Source organism: Panulirus ornatus, chromosome 7, assembly GCF_036320965.1.
Source record: "Panulirus ornatus isolate Po-2019 chromosome 7, ASM3632096v1, whole genome shotgun sequence".
NCBI lineage: Eukaryota > Metazoa > Arthropoda > Malacostraca > Decapoda > Palinuridae > Panulirus > Panulirus ornatus.
Genome location: NC_092230.1, coordinates 25,189,849 through 25,214,831, shown reverse-complemented (window position 1 = coordinate 25,214,831; position 24,983 = coordinate 25,189,849). Strand labels below are relative to the sequence as shown.

General features: G+C 40.5%; 2 protein-coding genes across 5 annotated transcripts in view; one reads left to right on the top strand and one right to left on the bottom strand.

Moving 5' to 3' along the window:
- The window catches only part of LOC139749459 (nonsense-mediated mRNA decay factor SMG8), a 138,370-nt gene extending 131,235 nt beyond the window's left edge, over positions 1-7,135 (bottom strand). For 2 of the 4 annotated variants that reach the window (XM_071663355.1, XM_071663357.1), the window contains exons 1-2: positions 6,903-7,135; positions 1,987-2,115 (exon numbers count right to left, since the gene is read on the bottom strand). In XM_071663355.1, coding sequence (XP_071519456.1) covers positions 1,987-2,115; positions 6,903-7,120 — 347 coding nt within the window. In that variant the 5' untranslated portion in view covers positions 7,121-7,135. The remainder of the gene's footprint in view (positions 1-1,986; positions 2,116-6,902) is intronic. The other 2 variants (XM_071663356.1, XM_071663358.1) reach the window with 1 other exon arrangement.
- A 1,713-nt stretch (positions 7,136-8,848) lies between these two features.
- LOC139749313 (uncharacterized) lies at positions 8,849-24,787 on the top strand. Its single transcript, XM_071663038.1, has 4 exons — positions 8,849-9,011; positions 9,229-9,369; positions 23,899-23,989; positions 24,739-24,787. The coding sequence occupies exons 1-4, from the start codon at positions 8,849-8,851 to the stop codon at positions 24,785-24,787; spliced, it is 444 nt and encodes a 147-aa protein (XP_071519139.1).
- The last annotated feature ends 196 nt before the right edge of the window (positions 24,788-24,983 follow it).

Genomic DNA, 24,983 nt, shown 5'->3' with positions numbered 1-24,983 from the left:
TTGACTTGTCCCTCAACCCTACTGTACCTAATAACCTCCTCATATAATGGAATATAAAGGCATGGTATATTCTTGCTTTTGATTTCAAATGACTTAAATCAATTGTCTTAACTATAAGCTTAAATTATTTTTTCTGTAATATGATCTTTAATGCCCCCATATCAGGAGGTATAAGTTTGTTGAGTATTCCTGGTAAATCATATGGGAGGGTATTGATTGAGAGGGTGAAGGCATGTACAGAGCATCAGATTGGGGAAGAGCAGTGTGGTTTCAGAAGTGGTAGAGGATGTGTGGATCAGGTGTTTGCTTTGAAGAATGTATGTGAGAAATACTTAGAAAAGCAAATGGATTTGTATGTAGCATTTATGGATCTGGAGAAGGCTTATGATAGAGTTGATAGAGATGCTCTGTGGAAGGTATTAAGAATATATGGTGTGGGAGGCAAGTTGTTAGAAGCAGTGAAAAGTTTTTATCAAGGATGTAAGGCATGTGTACGAGTAGGAAGAGAGGAAAGTGATTGGTTCTCAGTGAATGTAGGTTTGCGGCAGGGGTGTGTGATGTCTCCATGGTTGTTTAATTTGTTTATGGATGGGGTTGTTAGGGAGGTGAAAGCAAGAGTTTTGGAAAGAGGGGCAAGTATGCAGTCTGTTGTGAGTGAGAAAGCTTGGGAAGTGAGTCAGTTGCTGTTCGCTGATGATACAGTGCTGGTGGCTGATTCATGTGAGAAACTGCAGAAGCTGGTGACTGAGTTTGGTAGTGTGTGAAAGAAGAAAGTTAAGAGTAAATGTGAATAAGAGCAAGGTTATTAGGTACAGTAGGGTTGAGGGTCAAGTCAACTGGGAGGTAAGTTTGAATGGAGAAAAACTGGAGGAAGTAAGTGTTTTAGATATCTGGAGTGGATCTGGCAGCGGATGGAACCATGGAAGCAGAAGTGAATCATAGGGTGGGGGAGGGGGCGAAAATTCTGGGAGCCTTAAAGAATGTTTGGAAGTCGAGAACATTATCTCAGAAAGCAAAAATGGGTATGTTTGAAGGAATAGTAGTCCCAATAATGTTGTATGGCTGCGAGGCGTGGGCTATGGATAGAGTTGTGCACAGGAGGGTGGATGTGCTGGAAATGAGATGTTTGAGGACAATATGTGGTGTGAGGTGGTGTGATCAAGTAAGTAATGTAAGGGTGAGAGAGATGTGTGGAAATGAAAAGAGTGTGGTTGAGAGAGCAGAAGAGGGTGTTTTGAAATGGTTTGGTCACATGGAGAGAACAAGTGAGGAAAGATTGACCAAGAGGATATATGTGTCAGAGGTGGAGGGAACAAGGAGAAGTGGGAGACCAAATTGGAGGTGGAAAGATGCAGTGAAAAAGATTTTGAGTGATCGGGGCCTGAACATGCAGGAGGGTGAAAGGCGTGCAAGGAATAGAGTGAATTGGAACGATGTGGTATACTGGGGTCGATGTGCTGTCAATGGATTGAACCAGGGCATATGAAGCGTCTGGGGTAAACCATGGAAAGTTCTGTGGGGCCTGGATGTGGAAAGGGAGCTGTGGTTTCGGTGCATTATTACATGACAGCTAGAGACTGAGTGTGAACGAATGGGGCCTTTGTTGTCTTTCCTAGCGCTACCTCGCACACATGAGGGGGGAGGGGGTTGTTATTCCATGTGTGGTGAGGTGGCGATGGGAATGAATAAAGGCAGACAGTATGAATTATGTACATGTGTATATATATGTATATGTCTGTGTGTGTATATATATGCATACATTGAGATGTATAGGTATGTATATTTGCGTGTGTGGACGTGTATGTATATGCATGTGTATGTGGGTGGGTTGGGCCATTTCTTTCGTCTGTTTCCTTGCGCTACCTCGCTAACGCAGGAGACAGCGACAAAGCAAAATAAATAATAAAATAAAAATAAAAAATAATATCAGGAGAACCATTTATGCAGGGGTAACAAATCTGCAATCTATGACAAGGATCAGCTCACCTAATATTGGTAATGACTCTGCTCTTGCGAAGCAGACGATAAATCTGGTCCTCGAGGGCAAGCTCCAAGTTGCGAAGGGGGCTTGAAGGTGTGGAAATTCTAGATGACCTCTGGGCTCCTGCAGTCCTACTGATATATATTTTCAAGTTACATAAAAAATTGAAAATTTACATTCTTATCTATGTTGAAATTCTAAATTGTGTTGAAATGATCCATATTTCTGAAAAAAATATCAATCAGTGCTTATCACACTTTTTGTGAGTAATTCTAAGTAATTCCTTTTTCTGCTAGCAAAACACAACACTGCATATGTAACCATAATACAAAGAAACATAAAGCAATTGGCACTTATTGCCTCAGATGTCCCAGTCTTCGACAAATCCCACATCTGATTCTGTTTATGTGGAATATCACAGGATATATAACAGAATTTCTGAGTACATTACTACACTCCTGCAATTGTATACCCTGAACTCACACTGCACTTTACATCAATTTAAGGTACTATTATCAGATATCTTTATTTACTATACCTGATTGCTGTTACCCGAGTCAGTGAGGTAGCACCAGCAAACAGACATAGAATGGCCCATCCAATCATATTGACTTATATATACATAAACCCCCATACACAAACATATACATACATATCAACATATATATGCATATACATACACATACACACGTACATATTCATACTTGCTTGACTTCATCCATTCCTGGCGCTACCCTGCCCCACAAGAAACAGCATCACTACCCCCTGCTTCAGTGAGGTAGCACCACGAAAACAGACAAAGAAGGCCTCATTTGTTCACACTCAGTCTCTACCTGTCGTGTGTAATGCACCGAAACCACAGCTCCCTATCCACAACCAGGCCCCACAGACCTTTCCATGGTTTACACCAGACATTTCACATGCCCTAGTTCAGTCCATTGACAGCATGTCAACCCTGGTATACCATATCATTCCAATTCACTCTATTCCTTGCAAGCCTCTCATCCTCCTGTATGTTCAGGGCCCAACATTCTGCTCTCTCAACCACACTCTTTATATTTCAACACATCTCTATTACCCTTTTCATTACTTACTCGATCAAACCACCTCACACCACATATTGTCCTCAAATATTTCATTTCCAACATATTCACCCTCCTCCATACAACCCTGTCTATATCCCATGCCTTACAACCATATGATACTGCTGGAACCACTATTCCTTCAAACATACCCATTTTTGCTCTCTGAGATAACGTTCCTTCTTTTGACACATTCTTCATTGCTCCCAAAATCTTTGCCCCCTCCACCACCTTGCGACTCACTTCCACTTCCATAGTTTCACTCGATACTAAGTCCACTCCAAGATATCTAAATCACTTCACTTCCTCCAATTTTTCTCCATTCAAGCTTACATCTCAACTCACTTGTTCCTCAATCATGCTGAACCTAATAAACAACCTTGTTCTTATTCACACTTACTCTCAACTTTCTCCTTTCACACAGTTTTCCAAACTAAGTCACCAACTTCTGCAGTTTCTCAATTGAATCAGCCACCAGTGCTGTATCATCAGTGAACAGCAACTGACTCACTTCCAAGGCCCTCTCATCCCTAACAGAATGCAAACTCATCCTTCTCTCCATACTTCTTGCATCTACCTCCATAACCATCCCATCCATAAACAAATTAAACAACCATAGAGACATCACACACCCTTGCCAGAGACCAACCTTCATCGGCAACCAGTCACTCTCCTCTCTTCCTACTTGTACACATACCTAACATCCTTAAAAAAAATTTCACTGCTTCTAGCTGCTTACCTTCCACACCATATACTCTTACGACCTTCTGCAAAATATCCCCATCAACTGTATCATCTGCTTTTTCCAGATCCATAAATGCAACATACAAATCCATCTGTTTTTCTAAATATTTCTCACACACATTTTTCAAAGCAATCACCTGATCCACATATCCTCTACCACTTCTGAAACCACACTGCTCCTCCCCAGTCTGATGCCCTGTACATGCCTTCACCCTCTCAATCAATACCTTCCCATACAATTTTCCAAGAATACTCAACAAACTTATGCCTCTGTAGTTTGTACACTCACCTTTATCCCCTTTGCCTTTGTACAATGTCACTATACATGCATTCTACCAATCGTCAGGCACTTCACCATGATTCATATATACACTGAATATCCTTACCAACCACTCTACAGCAAAATCACCCGCTTTCTAATAAATTCAACTGCAATACCATCCAAACCAGCAACCTCACCAGATTTCATCTTACCCAAAGCTTTCTCTACCTCTTCTCTCGTAACCAAACCATTCTCCCTGACCATCTCACTTCGGACACCACCCTAACCAAAACACCCTACATCTGCCACTCTATCATCAAACACATTCTACAAACCTTCAAAATACTCTTCTTACTTCATCACTACCTGTTATCATTTCCCCCATTGCCCTCTTCCCCTTCCAAAACATCTTTTTATTCTCCCAAAAGTTCAATGATACTCTCTCACCCCAACTCTCATTTGCCCTCTTCTTCAACCCTTGCACATTCTTCTTGACTTCCTGCCGCATTCTTTTATACATCTTCCAGTCATTTGCACACCTTCCTTGTAAGTATTGTCCAAACGCCTCTCTTTTCTCTTTCACTAGCAACTTTACTACTTTATCCCACCACTCACCCCCTTTCTAATCTGCCCACCTCCCACCTTTTTCAGGCCACTTGCATCTTTTGAACATGCCATCACTGCTTCCAAAAGTACATCCCATTCCTCAACCACTTCTGTCACATCATCTACTCCTACCTTTTGCTATTCTACACTCAATCTCTCCTGGTACTTCCTCACACAAGTTCCCTTTCCAAGTTCACTTACTCTCACCACTCTCTTCCCAACATTCTCTTTCTTTTTAGAAAACCTCTACAAATCTTCAACTATGCCTCCACAAGATAGTGATTAGACATCCCTCCAGCTGCCCCTCTCAGCACATTAACATCCAAAAGTCTCTCGTTTACATACCTATCAACTAACATGTAATCCAATAATGCTCTTACCATAAACTACAAATCTCATCACCATTTCCATTCACAACATCCTTTGCACCCTGCAGGATCTACAACGACATTTTTGCTACAGCATTTCCTTCTTTCAATCACTAAATTGTGGTGCAAGGTCATGTGGTGATCTCTCCAATGTGACTGTCCTCTGGTCTTCCATCTTATATTATACATAAATACTGAGGATTCTTGCCGTGACTAGGGCCTATTATTCACAAGTTCAACAAACTCCCGCACCAATATCAAGGACAGTACACTACTCTAATAGGCGTTTTCTTTTGTAACATAAGATTTATTCTGTGAGCAAGAAAAAAAATTGAATTTCTTTTATTTTCATAAGGAAAGGACCTTCTCAGAAAGAATGTATAATGCCAGGGTTAATTAAGGGAAATTGAGCAAATAAGATATGGAGTGATTAAAAACTTATCAGTATCTTCCAAACAAAGGCCCAAAAGGGAAAGACAGAGTTAAGATAATTTCACAAATTTAGGGGTTATCAAACATAAGAAATTTTCATTCCATGAGCATAATGAAAAGATAGTACAGTGAACTTTTACTATTTTGGCCTCCTAGGAATTTCCACATACAATGATATACTCTCCTATCTGTACCCAATGGTGTACAGCCTCAGCAATTTCAGCCATTTCCAGTAAATAGTGCCTTTATCATGTTAATGGTATCAAGATGACTGATTTCAGCCATTCTTAGTAATTTAGTTCCTTTATCACATCAATAGAATCAAGATGAAAATGGCCTGTATCCACTTCATAGATGCTGGGCATGACCAAACAGTCACCATGATATCATTGATACAACCATAGCAAGTGATAAGCAATACATGTGCATTGCTTATCTTTATATAATCTATTGTTCATTCCTTAAATACACCAATTATGACTCAGGGACAAAGATACCTTGCCTCAACAAAATCCTTGTATTACACTAAGTGCTCCAGGTATATGTAATGAGGGGCTATCTTAAGGGTAAGAGCCATAATATGGAAGGAATAGAGAAATTCCTACTAGCAGAACCAGGTGAGCCTACTCTAGCTCTTCCCTGTTTTCTTATCAGTGTTCCAAGAAGGCAAAAAGAAAAGTGAGATAATCTAAGTTTGTACATCAACATATGCTAATAAAGTACAACAAAAATAACCGAGAAAAAAAAATCTGTTCTCTTGATTCACTGTTATCATTCTGTGGCATTCCCATTCTAATCCCTACCTCTGTGTATTTCCTTTATAAGGGGTCTAAAAAAAAAAAAGGGAGGGGGTTTGAAAGTGTCATCATCCTCTCATAAACGATATCAACTTTAATATGTAATAACATCAATAATCCAAGTGACATAGATCAAATCAACTACATATCACACTACATGCCAACTAAACTAAAATATGATATTCATTCATGGTAGGATGAAAGAAGCTAAATCAAAAACGAATGATGGAGTGAGACATTTACAAATTCAAAATCCAGATATAACCAGGTTAGAATGATTTCATCACCATATGGAAGTTGTTAATTGGTCAGTGCTTGCATCAAATGTAAAGTTAGCATAATGTGAGAGGGACTTAACTCACCAGCAGGTAGGAGGTTGAGAGGTTTGTAACCCTAGGGGATCCTAAAGATTCTCTCAAGCCTGTGATAAAAACCACTCCAAAAGAGAAAAGGTAACATATAGAATGGAAAAGAAGGGAATGAAGATGAAGAATGACAAAGTGGTATGATGACTAGAAGATAGCAACTAAGTAAAACTGATGCATACAAACTTTTGTATGTGCAGGTAACAGTCACACATAGAATACACAATCTCTGAAAAGTGTTATAAAGCAAATGGTTTTTCATTACCTTTGACTAGAATTGTCTTGACTGGATTTTATCTGCAGAGGTAATAGCCGGGAAGAGAAAATGAAGAGTACACGGGGGGCACATAAACGACCAAATGATACCCAGTCCTTGCTAATGCCTGGAACTTGTCTTAGGACTTCAGCAAGGTAGTTCTGAGCTTTAGATCTGGAAACAAAAAAAAAAATGACAATGTGTACTTGAAAAGTTATCACAGGCATAAAAAGTATGAACTGAGAGGAAATAGAAAACATGCAATTTTGCTACTGAAGCCAAGTTTAATGCCAGATGAGGTAGGTGATGACTCCATCTTTGAAAAAAAGGAGTCATCCACTTGGGACACACCTACAATGCCATAATAAGAGGTCTTTAAGGGTAACAAAAAAAGAGCTATGCAAAGTAGATCACAAGTCATGGACATATCATCCCTCAACTACTAATGCAAACTGATGTCATCAACCCTAACTCTAGACCATCCATGCTTACATCTGCCTATCATGCCAAACCCTAATCACTGAAAAACATTACTCTGTTAAAAGTAAGACCTGCCTATAATGGGTCCACTACCACAGCACATCACAGCCCTACACAAAAGACTACTCATAAATCTGGATATGCAGCAGATGCTTACACACCTCTATTAAAAACTATCCCAAACCCCGACACTTCCACTGCAAACTTGAATATAAAAATACTGTACACAACCCAACCAAGCAAAAACAACCACTCTCCTAAATATTCAGGCCCCAATTGCTCAAAATCTTTTTCACTCCATTCTTACATCTCCATTTTGTTCATAAATACGCACCATTTCCCACATGAAAAAGGTGGCATCAAAACAGATGACTGAGCCTTAGAGGAATAATTCCTCACTTAGCTCGTTTCTCTGTTTTTCTTTTGGAAAGTAATACAAAGTAATATAAGAATGGAGTATTTCCAGCCACCTACTCCCACCCCTCAGCTATCTGCTACACACAGGGAATGCGCGGCCAGTATTCTTTCTCCCATATCATGAGGGTGGATGTCATCAGGGCCATAAGCCTTGCTTGCATCCAGAGAAAAAAGTCTTATGAGACTGTCAGAAAAGAGATTACAGTGAAGGGCACAGGTTTAAAACCCATATAAGGCAAATGGTCAAGATGAAATTTCTCATTATGTACTCAAGACAATATTTTTTTATGTTGAAGGTTCCAGTCATGGACAAAAGTCCACATCAAGGCCATGCCTAAATTGAAATATAGAGAGAATTATGAAAGGAAAAAAGTAGAGACATGGGAAAGTATTTACATATTTTGGAGAAAGTGGAAAAATTTGTCTTTTGAAATAAGCCAGGTCATAGTTACTGGGAAAGACATGAGAATGTAGAGAGTTCCAAAGCTTTGATGTGTAGGAAAAATAGCAGGTATTAAAACAGCCCACCCTTCAGTTACTGATGGCCACACAATAATCATGTGACTCAGCAGCTTGTCTAGTACTGTGTGGTTTAGCTAGTGGTGTGGGCACACAAGCAGCCTATAGAAGATGGAAAGTGAACTAACATTATGGCATAGGGAAAGGGGGGTCAAGTTTGGAGGGTAGCCTGGAACAATTCATAATTAGGACTGCTTTCGACTCATTTTGTCAAATAAGGATGCAGAGCTAGAACCACCCCAAATGTGAGAGCAGTACTCCATACAAGGATGAATCAATCCCTTGTATAAAACAGAGCAACTGTTCAGAAGAGAATTTTCGGCATCTAAACAGGGCACCCAGTTTCTTAAAGACAGACTTCGCTATTCCTGTAATGTGGGGTTTCCAAGAAAGAGTAGAAGTGCAGTTATGCTCAATAAACCATCCTTTTGGCAACTTGTTTTCAGATTCTAATCCTCCTCTCCCATATCCTCCCTCTACATGCAAACCATCCCCTATAGTCTCCTCATGCAGGGTTTACCAGGAACTCTGAGATCCAAATGGACAAGGAATATGGCTTAGATGGCACACCTCCTCATGTTCTAAGGAAGTGTGCCTCTGAGCTAGTACCAATCCTTGCCCACATATTTTGTCTGTCTAAAAATCCTGACTTTCCCTTCCACTTAGAAGCAGGCCTTGGTTCAGCCAATCCCAAAGAAAAGAGTCAGCTGTACAGCTGTGTCTGTCTAAAAATCCTGACTTTCCCTTCCACTTAGAAGCAGGCCTTGGTTCAGCCAATCCCAAAGAAAAGAGTCAGCTGTACAGCTGTAACCCCTCCAACTACTTGCCCCATTGCTCTTACTTCTGCTATCTTCAAAGTCTAGGAAACTATCCTAACCTCTCACTTTCTCACACGTAGAATCCCATTCCCTTCTATAAGACCACCAGCATAGATTTGGCAGTGCTAGATCTACTGATGACCTCTCCTATGTGACTCTTCCCTGGTCCTCTTCTCTATGGGATTTTAATGAAAATGTTGACATGGCCTTTGACACCTCCATAGCATTTGACAAGGTGTGGCGTAAGTCTTTGCTTTCTAAACTCCTTCCTATGGTTTTATGGCTTCTTTAGGCTCTTTGATGCATAGTTTCCTTTCAGGTCAATCTACAGCAGTAGTCATTGATGAAACAACTTTCCACTCCTATCCTAAAAATAGTGGTGGGCTTCAGGGTAGTCCTATCACCTACCTCTTTCTTCTCACAATACACGATCTTCTGTCTTGTACTTCCAATTCTATTCACTCTTATGCTGATGATTTCACTTTTCATACTTCAATTCACTTTTCCTCTCCTTGTCCCTTCAATACGTGTTCTCTTTCTCATACTGATCATATTTCCTCTTTCAGTTCGGACCTGTGCAGCACTTAGGAGTACGGAAGTGCTAACCATACTAAATTCAACAGTGCTAAATCAGTTTCTTCTTGTATCTCTTTCTAAGAATCATTTGATTACCATTGTTCATTTTCAAAACACCACATTTCAGCCTTGTAATAACATAAATATAGTGGGCATAAATAAATCCCCCACTATGTCCTGGAAACACACCATAATTAACATTACAGTCTGCTTCCCAAATGCTGGGAGTGTTGTATAGTTCTTTCATACTTGATCGCCATTTCCTGTGTTAGCAGGGTAGCGCCAGGAACAGACAATGAAAGGCTATGTCTGTTCACATTCTCCAGTTGTCATGTGCAATGCATCAAAACCACAGCTCCCTTTCCAGAACTTTCAAAGGTTTACCCTAAACACTTCACATGCCCTAATTCAATCTACTGACAGCACGTCAACCCTAGTACACCATATTGTTCCAATTCACTCTATCCCATGCAGGCTTTTCACCCTCTTGCATGTTCATGCCCCAATCTCTCAAAATCTTTTCACTCCATCCATCTCCAATTTGGTCTCCCGATTCTCCTTGTTCCCTCCACTTCTGATACATATAACCTCTTTTCCAAATCTTCCTCAATCATTCTCAACATATTTCCATACCATTTTAGCACAACTTCTTCAGCTGTCTCAACCACACTCTTTATTACCAAGCATCTCTCTTACCTTTCAATTACTTACTTAATAACAACAACCCCACACCACATATTATCCTTAAAAATTTCACTTCCAACACATCCACCATCCTCTGTACAGTCTTATCTACAGCTCTTGTATTACATCCAAATAATATTGTTGAGATTGCTATTCCTTCAAACATACACATTTTATACCCTCCAAGATAACATTCTCTCCTTCCACAAATCCTTCAGTGTTCCCAGAACCTTTGGCCATCCCTCACCCACCCTGTTACTCACTTCACCTTCCATGGTTCCATTTGCTGTCATGTCCACTCTCAGGCAGGTAGTACAGGGTAATATACCTTCCTGGTCAGTGGCTGCTTACCAACCGCTACCTACCTACCTAAAAACTATGTATAAAACTGTAAATAATACATAAATATCATTATTATGCATAGTGCCATTGTACAAAGGGAAAGGGGGTAAAGGTGAGTGTTCAAATTACAAAGGTATTAGTTTGTTGAGTATTCCTGGGAAATTATATGGGAGGGTATTGATTGAGAGGGTAAGGGCATGTACAGAGCATAGATTGAGAAAGAGCAGTGTGCTTTCAGAAGTGGTAGAGGATGTGTGGGTCAGGTGTTTGCTTTGAAGAATGTATGTGAAAAATACTTAGAAAAACAAATGAATTTATATGTAGCATTTATGGACCTGGAGAAGGCATATGATAGAGTGGATAGGGATGCTTTGTGGAAGGTATTAAAGAGTACATGGTGTGGGAGGTAAGTTGCTAAAAGCAGTGAAAAGTTTTTAACAAGAATGCAAGGCATCTGAACAAGTAGGAAGAAAGGAAAGTGACTGGTTCCCAGTGAATGTCGGTTTGAGGCAAGGGTGCGTGATATCTCCATGGTTGTTTAATTTGTTTATGGATGGGGTGGTTAGGGAGGTGAATGCAAGAGTTCTGGAGAAGGGGCAAGTATGCAGTTTGTTGTGGATGAGAGGGCTTGGGAAGTCAGTCAGTTGTTGTTCACTGATGATACACTGCTGGTGGCCGATTCAAGTGAGAAACTGCAGAAGTTGGTGACTGAGCTTGGTAAGGCATGTGAAAGAAAGTTGAGAGTAAATGTGAATAAGAGGAAGGTTATTAGGTTCAGTAGGGTTGAGGGAAAAATTAATTGGGAGGTAAGTTTGAATGGAGAAAAACTGGAGGAAGTGAAGTGTTTTAGATATCTGGGAGTGGACTGAGCAGCAGATGGAACCATGGAAGCAGAAGAGAGTCACAGGGTGGGGGAGGGGGCGAAGGTTCTGGGAGCGTTGAAGAATATGTGGAAGGCAAGAACGTTATCTTGGGGAGCAAAAATGGGTATGTTGAAGGAATAATGGTTCCAACAAAGATATATGATTGCGAAGCATGGGTTATAGATAGGGCTGTGCGGAGGAGGGTGGATGTGCTGGAAATGAAATGTTTGAGGACAATATGTGGTGTGAGGTAGTTTGATCAAGTGAGTACTGAAAAGGTAAGAAAGCTGTGTGATAATAAAAAGAGTGTGACTGAGAGAGCAGAAGAGGGTGTGTTGAAATGGTTTGGTCACATGGAGAGAATGAATGAGGAAAGATTGACAAAGAAGAGGATATATATGTCAGAGGTGGAGGGAACGAGGAGAAGCGGGAGTCCAAACTGGAGTGAAAAAGATTTTTAGTCTGAACATACAGGAGGGTGAAAGGCATGCAAGGAATAGAGTGAACTGGAATGATGTGGTATACCAGAGTGGACGTGCTGTCAATGGTTTGAACCAGGGCATGTGAAGCGTCTGGGATAAACCATGGAAAGTTTTGTGGGTCCTGGATGTGGAAAGGGAGCTGTGGTTTTGGTGCATTATACATCACAGCTAAAGACATAGGGTGAACAAATGTGGGCTTTTTTGTCTTTTCCCAGTGCACACAGGGTGGCAACAGGAATGGGTGAAGGCAGCAAGTACATATGTACTTGTATACGTTGAAATGTATATTCAAATTATACTTTGTCGCTGCCTCCCGCGTTAGCGAGGTAGCGCAAGGAAACAGATGAAAGAATGGCCCAACCCACCCACATACACATGAATATACATAAATGCCCACACACGCATATATACATACCTATACATTTCAACATGTACATATTTGTACTTGCTGCCAATATCCATTCCCGTTGCCACCCTGCCACACATGAAATGACAACCCCCTTCCGCGCAAGCGTGCGAGGTAGCGCTAGGAAAGGACAACAAAGGCCACATTCTTTCACACTCAGTCTCTAGCCATCATGCGCAATGCACCAAAACCAAAACCACAGCTCCCTTTCCACAACCAGGCCCCACAAAACTTTCCATAGTTTACCCCAGACGCCACATGCCCTGGTTCAATCCACTGACAGCACATCCACGCAGGTATACCACATCATTCCAATTTACTCTATTCCCTGCATGCCTTTCACCCTCCTGTATGTTTAGGCTCTGATCGCTGAAAATCTTTTTCACTCCATCCTTCCACCTCCAATTTGGTCTTCCACTCTCATTCCAGCCACCTCTGACACATATATCCTCTTTCTCAATCTTCCCTTACTCATGTAACCAAACCATTTCAATACACCCTCTTCTGCTCTCTCAACCACACTCTTTTTATTACCACACATCTCTCATACCCTTTCATTATTTACTCGATGAAACCACCTCACACTACATATTGTCTGCAAACATCTCATTTCCAACACATCCACCCTCCTCCACACAGCCCTATGTATAGGGATATATACGTGTGTGGGTGGGCGTTCATGTATGTGAGTGGGTTTGGGCCATTCTTTTTGTCTGTTTCCTTGTGCTACCTCACTAACGCAGGAGATGGTAATTATGGATAATAAGAAAAAAGGGAAAAAAAGTATTAACATTTAAACATTATGTTAATAAAAGAAAATGAATTAGTGTTATATACGAAAATCATATTACTAAGTCGTATGTGGAAATCTTATGGTGCATTGTGAAACAACTTTATTTTATCATATATTTATTTTGCTTTGTCGCTGTCTCCCGCGTTTGCGAGGTAGTGCAAGGAAACAGACGAAAGAAATGGCCCAACCGACCCCCATACACATGTATATACATACACGTCCACACACGTAAATATACATACCTATACATCTCAATGTACACATATATATACACACACAGACACATACATATATACCCATGCACACAATTCATACTGTCTGCCTTTATTCATTCCCATCGCCACCTCGCCACACACACACCATCCCCCTCCCCCCTCATGTGTGCGAGGTAGCACTAGGAAAAGACAACAAAGGCCCCATTTGTTCACACTCAGTCTCTAGCTGTCATGCAATAATGCCCGAAACCACAGCTCCCTTTCCACATCCAGGTCCCACACACTTTGCATGGTTTACCCCAGACGCTTCACATGCCCTGATTCAATCCACTGACAGCACGTCAACCCCGGTATACCACATCGATCCAATTCACTCTATTCCATGCCCGCCTTTCACCCTCTTGCATGTTCAGGCCCCGATCACTCAAAATCTTTTTCACTCCATCTTTCCACCTCCAATTTGGTCTCCCACTTCTCCTTGTTCCCTCCACCTCCGACACATATATCCTCTTGGTCAATCTTTCCTCACTCATTCTCTCCATGTGCCCAAACCATTTCAAAACACACTCTTCTGCTCTCTCAACCACGCTCTTTTTATTTCCACACATCTCTCTTACCCTTACGTTACTTACTCGATCAAACCACCTCACACCACATATTGTCCTCAAACATCTCATTTCCAGCAAATCCACCCTCCTGCGCACAACTCTATCCATAGCCCACGCCTCGCAACCATACAACATTGTTGGAACCACTATTCCTTCAAACATACCCATTTTTGCTTTCCGAGATAATGTTCTCGACTTCCACACATTCTTCAAGGCTCCCAGGATTTTTGCCCCCTCCCCCACCCTATGATTCACTTCCGCTTCCATGCTTCCATCCGCTGCCAGATCCACTCCCAGATATCTAAAACACTTTACTTCCTCCAGTTTTTCTCCATTCAAACTTACCTCCCAATTGACTTGACTCTCAACCCTACTGTACCTAATAACCTTGCTCTTATTCACATTTACTCTTAACTTTCTTCTTTCACACACTTTACCAAACTCAGTCACCTGCTTCTGCAGTTTCTCACATGAATCAGCCACCAGCACTGTATCATCAGCAAACAACAACTGACTCACTTCCCAAGCTCTCTCATCCACAACAGACTTCATACTTGCCCCTCTTTCCAAAACTCTTGCATTCACCTCCCTAACAACCCCATCCATAAACAAATTAAACAACCATAGGGACATCACACACCCCTGCCGCAAACCTGCATTCACTTAGAACCAATCACTTTCCTCTCTTCCTACAAGTACACATGCCTTACATCCTCGATAAAAACTTTTCACTGCTTCTACCAACTTGCCTCCCACACCATATATTCTTAATACCTTCCACAGAGCATCTCTATCAACTCTATCATATGCCTTCTCCAGATCCATAAATGCTACATACAAATCCATTTGCTTTTCTAAGTATTTCTCACATATATTCTTCAAAGCAAACACCTGATCCACACATCCTCTACCAGTTCTGAAACCACACTGCTCTTCCCCAATCTGATGCTCTGTACATGCCTTCACCCTCTCAATCAATACCCTCCCATATAATTTACCAGGAATACTCAACAAACTTATACCTCTGTAATTTGAGCACTCACTCTTATCCCCTTTGCCTTTGTACAATGGCACTATGCATGCATTCCGCCAATCCTCAGGCACCTCACCATGAGTCATACATACATTAAATAACCTTACCAACCAGTCAACAATACAGTCACCCCCTATTTTAATAGATTCCACTGCAATACCATCCAAACCTGCTGCCTTGCAGGCTTTCATCTTCCGCAAAGCTTTTACTACCTCTTCTCTGTTTACCAAATCATTTTCCCTAACCCTCTCACTTTGCACACCACCTCAACCAAAGCACCCTATATCTGACACTCTATCATCAAACACATTCAACAAACCTTCAAAATACTCACTCCATCTCCTTCTCACATCACCACTACTTGATATCACCTCCCCATTAGCGCCCTTCACTGAAGTTCCCATTTGCTCCCTTGTCTTACGCACTTTATTTACCTCCTTCCAGAACATCTTTTTATTCTCCCTAAAATTTAATGATACTCTCTCACCCCAACTCTCATTTGCCCACTTTTTCACCTCTTGCACCTTTCTCTTGACCTCCTGTCTCTTTCTTTTATACATCTCCCACTCAATTGCATTTTTTCCCTGCAAAAATCGTCCAAATGCCTCTCTCTTTTCTTTCACTAATAATCTTACTTCTTCATCCCACCACTCACTACCCTTTCTAATCAACCCACCTCCCACGCTTCTCATGCCACAAGCATCTTTTGCGCAATCCATCACTGATTCCCTAAATACATCCCATTCCTCCCCCATTGTTCTCACCTTTTTCCATTCTGTACTCAGTCTCTCCTGGTACTTCCTCACACAAGTCTCCTTCCCAAGCTCACTTACTCTCACCACCCTCTTCACCCCAACATTCACTCTTCTTTTCTGAAAACCCATACAAATCTTCACCTTAGCCTCCACAAGATAATGATCAGACATCCCTCCAGTTGCACCTCTCAGCACATTAACATCCAAAAGTCTCTCTTTCACGCGCCAGTCAATTAACATGTAATCCAATAACACTCTCTGGCCATCTCTCCTACTTACATACGTATACTTATGTATATCTCGCTTTTTAAACCAGGTATTCCCAATCACCAGTCCTTTTTCAGCACATAAATCTACAAGTTCTTCATTTCCATTTACAACACTGAACACCCCATGTATACCAATTATTCCCTCAACTGCCACACACTCACCTTTGCATTCAAATCACCCATCACTATAACCCGGTATTGTGCATCAAAACCACTAACACACTCATTCAGCTGCTCCCAAAACACTTGCCTCTCATGATCTTTCTTCTCATGCCCAGGTGCATACGCACCAATAATCACCCATCTCTCTCCATCAACTTTCAGTTTTATCCACACTAATCGAGAATTTACTTTCTTACATTCTATCACATACTCCCACAACTCCTGTTTCAGGAGTACTGCTACTCCTTCCCTTGCTCTTGTCCTCTCACTAACCCCTGACTTTACTCCAAAGACATTCCCAAACCACTCTTCCCCTTTACCCTTGAGCTTCGTTTCACTCAGAGCCAAAACATCCAGGTTCCTTTCCTAAAACATACTACCTATCTCTCCTTTTTTCACATCTTGGTTACATCCACACACATTTAGACACCCCAATCTGAGTCTACGAGGAGGATGAGCACTCCCCGCTTGACTCCTTCTGTTTCCCATTTTTAGAAAGTTAAAATACAAGGAGGGGAGGATTTCTGGCCCCCCACTCCCGTCCCCTCTAGCCGCCTTCTACGACACGCGAGGAATGCGTGGGAAGTATTCTTTCACCCCTATCCCCAGGGATAATATATATATATATATATATATATATATATATATATATATATATATATATATATATATATATATATATTTTTTTTTTTTTTGCTTTGTCGCTGTCTCCCGCGTTTGCGAGGTAGCGCAAGGAAACAGACGAAAGAAATGGCCCAACCCATCCCCATACACATGTATATACATACGTCCACACACGCAAATATACATACCTACACAGCTTTCCATGGTTTACCCCAGACGCTTCACATGCCTTGATTCAATCCACTGACAGCACGTCAACCCCGGTATACCACATCGCTCCAATTCACTCTATTCCTTGCCCTCCTTTCACCCTCCTGCATGTTCAGGCCCCGATCACACAAAATCCTTTTCACTCCATCTTTCCACCTCCAATTTGGTCTCCCTCTTCTCCTCATTCCCTCCACCTCCGACACATATATCCTCTTGGTCAATCTTTCCTCACTCATTCTCTCCATGTGCCCAAACCATTTCAAAACACCCTCTTCTGCTCTCTCAACCACGCTCTTTTTATTTCCACACATCTCTCTTACCCTTACGTTACTTACTCGATCAAACCACCTCACACCACACATTGTCCTCAAACATCTCATTTCCAGCACATCCATCCTCCTGCGCACAACTCTATCCATAGCCCACGCCTCGCAACCATACAGCATTGTTGAAACCACTATTCCTTCAAACATACCCATTTTTGCTTTCCGAGATAATGTTCTCGACTTCCACACATTTTTCAAGGCTCCCAGAATTTTCGCCCCCTCCCCCACCCTATGATCCACTTCCGCTTCCATGGTTCCATCCGCTGACAGATCCACTCCCAGATATCTAAAACACTTCACTTCCTCCAGTTTTTCTCCATTCAAACTCACCTCCCAATTGACTTGACCCTCAACCCTACTGTACCTAATAAGCTTGCTCTTATTCACATTTACTCTTAACTTTCTTCTTCCACACACTTTACCAAACTCCGTCACCAGCTTCTGCAGTTTCTCACATGAATCCGCCACCAGCGCTGTATCATCAGCGAACAACAACTGACTCACTTCCCAAGCTCTCTCATCCCCAACAGACTTCATACTTGCCCCTCTTTCCAAGACTCTTGCATTTACCTCCCTAACAACCCCATCCATAAACAAATTAAACAACCATGGAGACATCACACACCCCTGCCGCAAACCTACATTCACTGAGAACAAATCACTTTCCTCTCTTCCTACACGTACACATGCCTTACATCCTCGATAAAAACTTTTCACTGCTTCTAACAACTTGCCTCCCACACCATATATTCTTAATACCTTCCACAGAGCATCTCTATCAACTCTATCATATGCCTTCTCCAGATCCATAAATGCTACATACAAATCCATTTGCTTTTCTAAGTATTTCTCACATACATTCTTCAAAGCAAACACCTGATCCACACATCCTCTACCACTTCTGAAACCACACTGCTCTTCCCCAATCTGATGCTCTGTACATGCCTTCACCCTCTCAATCAATACCCTCCCATATAATTTACCAGGAATACTCAACAAACTTATACCTCTGTAATTTGAGCACTCACTCTTATCCCCTTTGCCTTTGTACAATGGCACTATGAGCATTCGCAATCCTCAGGCACCTCACCATGAGTCATACATAATTAAATAACCCTTACCAACCAGTAAAATTACAGTCCCCCCCTATTTTTATAATTCCACTGCAATACCATCCAAACTGCTGCCTTGCGGCTTTCATCTTCCGCAAAGCTTTTACTCCCTTTCTCTGTTTACCAAATCTTTTCCCTAACCTCTCACTTTGCACACCACCTCAACCAAACACCCTATATCTGCCACTCTATCATCAAACAATTCAACAAACCTTCAAAATACTCACTCCATCTCCTTCTCACATCACCACTACTTGTTATCACCTCCCCTTTAGCGCCCTTCACTGAAGTTCCCATTTGCTCCATTGTCTTACGCACTTTATTTACCTCCTTCCAAACATCTTTTTATTCTCCCTAAATTTAATGATACTCTCTCACCCAACTCTCATTTGCCCTTTTTTTCACCTCTTGCACCTTTTCTCTTGACTCCTGTCTCTTTTTTTTTATACATCCCCCATCAATTGCATTTTTTCCCTGCAAAAATCGTCCAAATGCCTCTCTCTTTTCTTTCACTAATAATCTTACTTCTTCATCCCCCCATCACACCTTTTTTAATAAACCCCACCTCCCACCTTCTCATGCCACAAGATCTTTTGCGCAATCCATCACTGATTCCCTAAATACATCCCATTCCTCCCCCATTTTTGTTCTCACCTTTTTCCATTCTGTACTCAGTCTCTCCTGGTCTTCCTCACAAAAGGGTCTCCTTCCCAAGCTCACTTACTCTCCCCACCCTCTTCACCCCAACATTCACTCTTCTTTTCTGAAAACCATACAAATCTTCACCTTAGCCTCCACAAGATAATGATCAGACATCCCTCCAGTTGCACCTTCAGCACATTAACATCCAAAAGTCTCTCTTTTACGCGCCAGTCAATTAACACGTAATCCAATAACACTCTCGGGCCCATCTCTCCTACTTACATACGTATACTTATGTATTATCTCGCTTTTTAAACCAGGTATTCCAATCACCAGCCCTTTTTTCAGCACATAAATTACAAGTCTTCAATTTCCATTTACAACACTGAACACCCCATGTATACCAATTATTCCCTCAACTGCCACAATTTCACCTTTGCATTCAAATCACCCATCACTATAACCCGGTTTTGTGCATCAAAACCACAACACACTCATTCAGCTGCTCCCAAAACACTTCCCTTTCTCATGATCTTTCTTCTCATGCCCGGGTTTGAAATATGCCCCAATAATCCACCATCTCTCTCCATCAACTTTCAGTTTTACCACAATAATCGAGAATTTACTTTCTTACATTCTATCACATACTCCCACAACTCCTTTTTTCAGGAGTACTGCTACTCCTTCCCTTGCTCTTGTCCTCTCACTAACCCCTGACTTTACTCCAAAGACATTCCCAAACCACTTTTCCCCCTTTTACCCTTGAGCTTCGTTTCACTCAGACCCAAAACATCCAGGTTCCTTTCCTAAAACCCTATACCTATCTCTCCTTTTTTTCACATCTTGGTTACATCCAACACATTTGACACCCCAATTGAGTCTACGAGGAGGATGAGCACTCCCCCTTTACTCCCTTTTGTTTCCCATTTTTTGAAAGTTAAAAACAAGGAGGGGGGATTTCTGGCCCCCCACTCCCCTCCCCTCTAGTATGAAAGATGTGTAAATAAGAGTGAACATATGTAAATATACTCATAAACATTGATGTATCATAGACAAGTATAAAAGATGTGTAAGTATGAATGAAAATGCGTAAATATAATTATAAATATTGATGTAGCATATACCAAATTCATGTCAAGAGGTTTCATCCCCACTGTACAGTTACCCCTAACTCACCCTCTGACTCCACTCCAAAACCTTTCAGCAGTGAAATCTAAGCATCAACTCTGGGACTAAACCATGTCCATATGAGTAAATTTAGCTCACTTATTAGTACATATCCCATATTTCTACATGTATTTCTTTATTTTCATAAAGTGAAACAGAAAAGTTGAAGATTTTTCTTTTTCAACTATTCTGAAGGGGAACACAGGAATTCACCCTGCATTAGGAATTAATCCATCCCCAACCAAGACGTCATATCAGATGCATCCTCAACCTCAGATGAACAGTAATCAAAAATTCATCCTAAAGCATATGCATTTTAAAGCAAAATCAATGAAGATAAAGATTAGCTTCATAAGATTAACAGAAGGTCTGAATCATTGGCCCTCTACACAGACACCAGAGGTACATATGATTTTATGATCTGCTAGCAGAAATATATAATGGACATGATTCTAACATAGTAGGTACTTATTACATACCAGTATCTAAGTGGGAGGAATCCCGTTCCAGTAGCTTTAAGTCTGTTCAATTGTGCCCATGTGCAATTAGTTGAACAAACTTACTTGTGATGAGACTACACCATATTCAGTTCGAACTACAAATGAGGAACTTGTTAATAATGTTGAAATTGGAGAAAAGTTTGGTACAAGTGATCACTGACAAAATAATTCTGAGGTTACTTTCAATACTGCATGTAATGCTACACCTGTGCCTGATCATCTGTTCAGTTTCAGTATAAAAACCAAAACTTTTAATTCTCCTTGGAAGCATGAACTGATACATCTCATCCCTAAGAAAGGTGACCTGTTCTGACCCCTTTACCTATCGTCCTACTGCTTTGACATCCACCATTTCCAGTCTTTGAATACCTCCTCACATCCTTAAAACACCTCGAAAATCATAGTTTTCTCTCTGATCACCAGTATGGCTTCCATAAGGCAAGATTCACTGGTGATATTCTTTCCTAATTTACTAATATCTGGTCATCATCCCTGAAAGATTTTGGGGAGTCAAGTGTAGTTGCCCTTGATATTTCTAAGACTTTTGACAGAGTGTGGCATGGGAGTCTCATCTCTAAGCTCACATCTTTTGGCTTCCCTTCCTCACTTTGCTCCTTCATATCTAATTTCCTCTCTGGCAGATCTATCTCTGTGGCTGTTGATGGGTCAGTTTCTACACCTTTTATCCATCAAAAGTGGCATCCCTGAAGGTACTGTCATGTCCCCTACACTTATTCTCCTCTTTTTCAACAATTTCCTCTCCTCCACAAATAATCCAATGCATTCATATGCTGATGACTCAACACTGCATTGATCCACACCCTTCAATTCTACTCCCTCCACTCTCACTTTATCTGCATCTTGTCTTGATACAACCTCCTTAATAAATTCAATCTTGGTCAGGATATATCAGTGGGGTACACAAACGCTTGCTAAGTTTAATGCCTCCAAGACCCAGTTTCTACCCATCTCCCTATTGAAAACTCCTCACAACTCTTGTCTCTCCTTTAATGGTTCTGTAATTCCAAAAACCTCTTGACTCAATGAACATACTTGGCATTACTGTAACATCAACTCTTTCTTGGAAAGCCCTACATTACAGGAATAGCTATGTCTGCCTCTAAAAAAACTAAGAAACTGGGTGTCCTGTTTAATGTCGAAATTTCTCTTCTGAACAGTTGCTCCAATGAGATTCACCCTAGCATGGAATACTGCTCTCACATTTGAGGTGGTTCTAGCTCTGCATCCTTACTTAACAGAGTTGAGTTGAGTGATCTGACTTATAAACTGTCCCAGGCTAACTTCCCTACTTACCCTACACCGCAATGTTCGTTCATGTACCCTCTTCTATAGGTATTACTTTGGATTTTGCTCCCGAGAGCTGGCTGCTTGTGTGCCCACATCACTAGCTAGACTGTAAAATACTTGGCAACTGCTGCATCACATGATTATCAAGTAGTCAATGGCAACTGAAGGGTGGGCAGTTTTGATACCTGCTTCTTTCCTTACACAGCTAAGCTCTGTAACTCTCTACCCTCTTATGTCTTCCCAAATGACTGGGGCATTTCAAAAGACAGACTTTTCACTTTCTTAAAAATTCGTAAATACTTTCCCTTGTCTTCTCTTTTTCCTTTTCATAATTCTCTCTATATTTCAATGAAAGCCTGGCCTTGATGTGGGCTTTTGTCCATGACTGGAGCCTTCAACATAATAAAAAATTAACATGATAGTCATGAAAAAAATACCAGATTTTAATCTGGCAAATTTTAATGATCTTTAAACTGATCTTGACAGACAAATCTGGGATGATAAGGCTGATGAAAACAAAATCAATGTCACATGGAAATGCAAAAGTAAAAATTTCAAAGTAGTAGAGGGATCATATATGGCAATGCATAGTAGACAGTCTATTTGCAAAACAAGCCAAGGTGCTGGAACAATGAACTAAAGATGTGCCTGTTGTCTTAGAAAGTAAGAAACTCAGAGACCAATAACCAACATGATAGAGTAAATTATGTAAATTTGCATAGAGAAACTAGAGGCTTATAAAATAATGTAAACATTGGTAGGAAACGCATAATGATGAATATAGCAGAAGAAACCCTAAAGAGTTTTATATTCATGTTAGATGCAAGGGTCATTACCCAGTCAACTGGTCCATTAATCATGGAAGACAATGAACTGGTTTAAGACAATGAAGCCAAGATAAATATCTTAAATGATATTTTTGCATCTGTATTTATGATTGAAAACACAAATCATGACCCACATCCAGTTTCAATGATAAAGGAGGGGAAAGTTCAGCAACATAATGAATAACAGCCAAAGACATACTATCAGCAATAAACAAAATGAAAGTAAAGAAAACATCAGGCCATGATAAGTTTTATCCAAGTATAGTGAAAGAAGAGGAAAAAGACTGCTTGTTTTGACTGCTCTTTTCAATAAGTCACTTGCTACAGGGAAAGTTCCAGAAGAATGGAAGTTTGCCAACATAAAAATATTAAAAAAAGGCACTAAGTCAAAAGAAATTATCATCCAATTAGCTTAATGTCTGTAGTTGGAAAATTTGTTAATCCTAATTTGAAACAAAATTGTGAACCACTTAGAGGACCACCTCTTAATAAATGATTCTCAGTATGGTTTTCAAAGAAAGTGCTTGTCTGACAAATTCATTTGATAAATTTTATGATATACTCAACATCTATGGTGAAAGTAGCACAGATGTCATCTAACTACATTTTCAAAAAGCATTTGATAAATTTCCACAGGAATGGTTACTAATAAAATTCAGATCATACAGTACTGATGAGGTTGTGCTTTGGTGGATAGGAAATTAGTTGAAAGGCCATTAACAAAGAGTTGTGATTTATGGTCAAACCTCAGAATGGTTAGGTGTAACAAGTGGCATGACATAGGGATCAATCTTGGAATTAGTTCTCTTTCATATATATCAATGATATTAATAATGGGCTGAATTATGTGATATAAAAAATTTGCAGATGACTCTAATCTGGACAATAAATATAAAAATGAACTTGACAGTCCACAGCTTCAAACTGACATTGACAAACTGATGGACTGGGCTAATGGGTGGGTGAAGAATTTCAATAATGATAAGGATAATGTTTTACATTTTGGTAATAAAAACAAAACGATAAGCTGCAACATGAATTCTGTTGAACTGCAAAAGATAAACGAGTCAAAAGATTTAAACATTATAATCTCAAGTACATAAGCAAGTAGTGCATAGAAGCAGTAAAAAAAGCAAACAAGATTCCTGAAATCATAGATAGGGCTTTCGAAATTAAGTCTAGGGAAATCATCTTTACTCTTTATAATTTACTGGTGTGTCCCAATCTTGAATACTGTGTTCAGGTTTGATCATCCTACCTGAAGAAAGACATAGGCAGAATGGAAGGAGTACAGGGTCGAGCTACCAACATGACTCTATGACTGAAAAGCAAATCCTTTGAGTCAGCTAAACGACTTGAATCTGTTTAGCTTCAAAGAGGGATTAAAAGCTGATCTAATACTGAATCTAAAATTATCAAAGGCTTTGATACTCAAATAAAATGCTACTTAAGACTACTTGTCTGCTTTCATTTGCACTAATGTATACAAACCCATAAACAAACATCTAACATATGGAATGATTTATCAATTAAAAGTGGTTGAAAGCAGTACCACAAACACATTTAAGAACAGCCTTGATAAATATTTCGCTTAAAATCCATGATTTAACTTTATTTGTGCCTCATTAATTACCCTCAAAATGTAAAATTTTTGTTTGCATTATCTGTATGACTTTCTACTTTAATCACAATCTGAATTTCTGACAGCTTCCACAATCAAAATCTCAAAGGAGCCAAATTACCTTTTGATGTATGAATTCCTCTGCAATTCATCCTCCACCTATATTGTGGGGCCTGGATGTGGAAAGGGAACTGTGGTTTCGATGCATTGCACATGACAGCTGGAGACTGAGTGTGAATGAATTTCGCCTTTGCTGTCTTTTCCTAGCGCTACCTTGCACATGCGGGGGGGAGGGGGATGCCATTTTCATGTGTGGTGGTGTGGCGACATA